General features: G+C 46.5%; 1 protein-coding gene across 3 annotated transcripts in view; it reads left to right on the top strand.

The window, feature by feature from the left end:
• Positions 1 to 4,487, top strand: part of LAX1 (lymphocyte transmembrane adaptor 1) — a 15,944-nt gene that overhangs the window by 5,584 nt on the left and 5,873 nt on the right. For all 3 annotated transcript variants that reach the window (XM_017851588.1, XM_017851587.1, XM_017851589.1), the window contains 2 exons: positions 1,378 to 1,487; positions 1,916 to 2,026. In XM_017851588.1, coding sequence (XP_017707077.1) covers positions 1,378 to 1,487; positions 1,916 to 2,026 — 221 coding nt within the window. The remainder of the gene's footprint in view (positions 1 to 1,377; positions 1,488 to 1,915; positions 2,027 to 4,487) is intronic.

The raw sequence follows: 4,487 nt of genomic DNA, 5'->3' as shown, positions 1-4,487 counted from the left end.
AAGAAAGAAAGAAAGAAAGAAAGAAAGAAAGAAAGAAAGAAAAGAAAGAAAGAAAGAAAGAAAGAAAGAAAGAAAGAAAGAAAGAAAGAAAGAAAGAAAGAAAGAAAGAAAGTTGTATAAATAACCCTAAAACTCAAGGGGACAAAAACCTTCCCTGTTAAATGCCCTGGTTTCTAATAATTGGGGGTAGCACGTCAGTTCCTGAGTCCTGCTATAACTTCAGTTGGCAGCTTCCTATTGCATTAGGCATAGCCATCTGGAGTTGTAATCATCTGGACACATTTCAACACCCAAGCAAGGCTGAGCAGTGACGCCAGCCCTGCCAGGGAATTGCAAGGTAGCACAGAACGTGAATTGGTTAAACTCCACACAACAGCGTGTTGCTTGGAGACCAGCTCCACAAATTGGTGCCGGGGGTTATTCAAGTTCATGCAAGATGGACTCTGTCACAGAGCCACTCCCTAATTGTAAACTGGCTAACCTCTCCTCCAAGCAAGCCAGGAAGCCCACGAGTAGGGAATGAGAAGGGGCGAGGCCAAATGACTTTGACTTTGCAGGTTTGGAGGACAGTGTGGCAGAGTGGAAAGAGCACAGTCTTTGGATGCAAACAGATCTAGATTCACATTCCTTCTCTGCTCCTTCCTACCTAGGTGATCTCTGACTTGTTACTTTACCTTTCTGAATCTAAAGCTCAGGTTACTTGGACACAAAGTGAGATAGGATTGTTGTAAAGATTAAATAAATTTCACGGGCCAGGCGCGGTGGCTCATGCCTGTAATCCCAGCACTTTGGGAGGCCAAGGCAGGCGGATCACAAGGTCAAGCGATAGGAACCATCCTGGCCAATGTGGTGAAACCCCGTCTCTACTAAAAAGACAAAAATTAGCTGGGCATCGTGGCACGTGCCTGTAATCCCAGCTACTCTGGAGGCTGAGGCAGGAAAATCGCTTGAACCCAGAAGGCAGAGGTTGCAGTGAGCCGAGATCGTGCCACTGCACTCCAGCCTGAGCGACAGAGAAAGACTCCACCTAAAATAAAAAATAAAAGAAAGGAAGGATGGAAGGAAGGAAGGAAGGAAGGAAGGAAGGAAGGAAGGAAGGAAGGAAGGAAGGAAAGAAGGAGTTAAGTTTCACATGCGAACGAACCCCTGGCAGCCGGTAGTCATTTGAAAAGAACAGTTCCCTTCTCCCCCATCCAAGTTCCCTCTCTTCATAAAGTCAATATTCAGAGATAACCCTCTCTTCCACCACACCCCACCTGGGCTTTCTTTCACTCGGCTCCAATTCCAAATCTTCAGGCTCTAACTCCTGAAGGAAATGTCTCCTCCAGCCTCCCCACCCTCCTACAGCTAGCACATGGCATTTTATTGTTTTTCTAGAAATAAAGACCAGATCAGCAACATCTTTTCTGGGTTCGCGGGACTCCTCGCCATCCTCCTGATCGTTGCAGTTTTCTGCATCCTGTGGAACTGGAATAAACGGAAGAAGCGTGAGTCCCTTATTTGTCCTGAGTTGAGACATAGTAGGATTAATAGTCTAGCCTGGAATGTAAAGCCCAGCTTATTTACCAGGGATAAACTATTGGCCTGGGGAGTCCTCAGTTCTTAACTGATACACTGGTCATTGCCTCACTCAAGATCCTGAACTGTGGCTCCAAAGGCCCAGTGCTGATGGAGTTCCCCTGGGAAAGTCATTGCCCTGGTGCCCCTGTGTCCAGTTTCCTCTTTACTTTCTGTCCATCAAGTCCCCTATTCCTCTCACTCAAATGAAAATTCTGTAGCTCGAGTCTGAAAGTGTATTTTTGTGAGAACTGGCAAGGATGGGGAGCATTTTCAGGGGCCATCTCGTTCCCATGAGTTCCTTCACTCTGTGTAGCTGACCCCTGCCTTGACTCCCATCTCTCTCGTTGCCTTGCAGGGCAAGTTCCTTACCTCCAAGTTACTGTCATGCCCTTGCTGACTCTGCCACAAACCAGACAAAGAGCCAAAAATATTTATGACATCTTGCCTTGGCGACAGGAAGACCTGGGTAGGTTTTTCCTTCTAATCTATGGAGTCCAGATGTTCGAACTTTCACTCCCAGAATGTGCCTCTTACCCTCCAGAAGCAACTTTCTCTAAGTTCTCAAACCTGTTTGCCCTTCAGAGAGTATCAGGGAGAATGGGATAGAAAGACCGTCAGCTGCAACTCCGGGGGGACCTGAAGGGCTCCAAAGAGGGAGCAGAGGGTCATCTGGGCTGGGAGTTTTTTTTTTTTTTNTTTTTTTTTTTGAGACAACGTCTCACTCTGTCGCCCAGGCTGGAGTGCAATGGCACAATCTCGGCTCACTGCAACCTCTGCCTCCCGGGTTCAAGCGATTCTCCTGTCTCAGCGTCCCGAGTAGCTGGGAAAACATGCGTGTGCTACCACGCCCAGCTAATTGTTTTCTCTGTTTTTAGTAGAGACAGGGTTTCACCATGTCGGCCAGGCTGGTCTCGAACTCCTGACCTCAAGTGATCCATCCACCTTGGCCTCCCAAAGTGCTGGGATTACAGATGTTCGCCACCACGCCCCGCCTTGGTAGTTCTATTTTTAATTTTTGAAGAACCTCCATAGTGTTTTCCATAACGGCTGTACTACACTTAAAACTATTTCTATGTTAGTTTATTTATTTATTAATTCAGTCATTCATTCATTTAACAAATATTCATCAGGGCCCTACAAAGTACCAAGCACTATTTAAGGCACTAGGTGAACAGGATAAACAAGTCCATAACTACTGGAAGCTTATAGTCAAAGGGGAGAGTCAAATAAAAAACAGAGCTGAAAGTGGTGGCTCATGCCTATAATCCAAGCACTTTGGTAGGCCAAGGCAGGAGGATCAGTTGAGCCCAGGAGTTCAACACCCAGCCTGGGCAACACATGGAGACCCTGTCTCAAAGTTGTTGTTGTTTTTTTATTGTTTTTTTGTTTTTTTAATAAAAAAAGATAAACAGGTAAGCATATGAATGTATAATATCAATCAATCAGGCTGGGCGTGGTGGCTCATGCCTGTAATCCCAGCACTTTGGGAGGCTGAGGCAGGCAGATCACCTGAGGTCAGGAGTTCGAGACCAGCCTGACCAATATGATGAAACCCCATCTCTACCAAAAATACAAAAAGTAGCCAGGCGTGGTGGTGCACACCCATAGTCCCAGCTGCTCGGGAGGCTGAGGCAGAAGAATTGCTTGAACCCGGGAGGGGGAGGTTGCGGTGAGCCAAGATTGTGTCATTGCACTCCAGTCTGGGAAACAAAAGCGAAATTCCGTCTCAAAAAAAAAAGATACATCAACCAGTCATCAGTGATATGAAGAAAAAATGGAGCACAGCAAGGGGACTGCAAGTAATAGGGTGTGGCCATGGAAGACCTGAGGAGATGACATTTGACATTTCAGAAGAGACCTGAATGAGAGGGACTCAGTCATGCAGATAGCTGGGAGAGGAGGGTTCCTGGGAGAGGGAGTGGCAGGTCTGACACAGAACTGTGCTTTGCACGGGCAAGGTATCCTGGTAGTCAAAGTCAGAGGGAACGTGGTAGGAAATAAGGTCAGAGGTAGGCAGAGGCCAGATCATATTGTGCCATAAAGTCATCACTGAGGAAGGACTATAGACTTTATTGTAAGTTACTCGAAGCCAGGCAGAGTGACGAGCAGCAGAGGGATGTGATCTGATTTACTGTTTAGAATTATCACACTGGTTTTTGTGTGAAGATAGTATGTTGGGGCCAAGAGTTAAAGCAAGGAGACCAACCAGGAACATTATTGCAAAGGTTCCTGTGAAACACAGTGGCTTAGACCCAAGTGGTAGCAACAGAGGAACAAGAGGTGGTTGAGTTTGGGATAAACGCCCAGGGTAATGCAGACAGAATCTACTGGTTGACTGGAAGTGGGGCATGAAAGAAAAAGAGCTCCAAGTGAAGAATGGCTCCAAGGTTTTTGACTAAGTCACTAGATGATGGGAAACACGTGGGGAGTAGCAGGTTTGTGTGGGGAGATGTTTTGGTTTGAGATGTCTGTTAGGCAGCTAGTTAGAAATGCCCACTAGAAACTTGGATAGGCTGGGTGTGGTGGCTCACACCTGTAATCCCAGCACTTTGGGAGCCTGAGGCAGGCAGATCATTTGATGTCAGGAGTTCAAGACCAGCCTGGCTAACATGGTGAAATACTGTCTCTACTAAAAATACAAAAAAAAAATTAGCCAGGTGTGGTGGCGGGTGTCTATAGTCCTAGCTACTCAGGAGACTGAGGCAGGAGAATAGCTTGAACCTGGGAGGCAGAGGTTGTAGTGAGCTGAGATCATGCCACTGCACTCCAGCCTGAGCAACAGAGCGAGACTCTGTCTTAAAAAGAAAGAAAGAAGGAAGGAAGGAAGGAAGGAAGGAAGGAAGGAAGGAAGGAAGGAAGGAAGGAAGGAAGGAAGGAAGGAAAGAAAGAAAGAAAGAAAGAAAGAAAGAAAGAAAGAAAGAAAGAAA

The sequence above is a fragment of the Rhinopithecus bieti genome, unplaced genomic scaffold (genome assembly GCF_001698545.2).
Source record: "Rhinopithecus bieti isolate Rb0 unplaced genomic scaffold, ASM169854v2 scaffold_33903, whole genome shotgun sequence".
NCBI classification, from domain to species: domain Eukaryota; kingdom Metazoa; phylum Chordata; class Mammalia; order Primates; family Cercopithecidae; genus Rhinopithecus; species Rhinopithecus bieti.
Note: the sequence above shows the minus strand (reverse complement) of the source record. Positions and strands in the feature narration are given on the sequence as shown.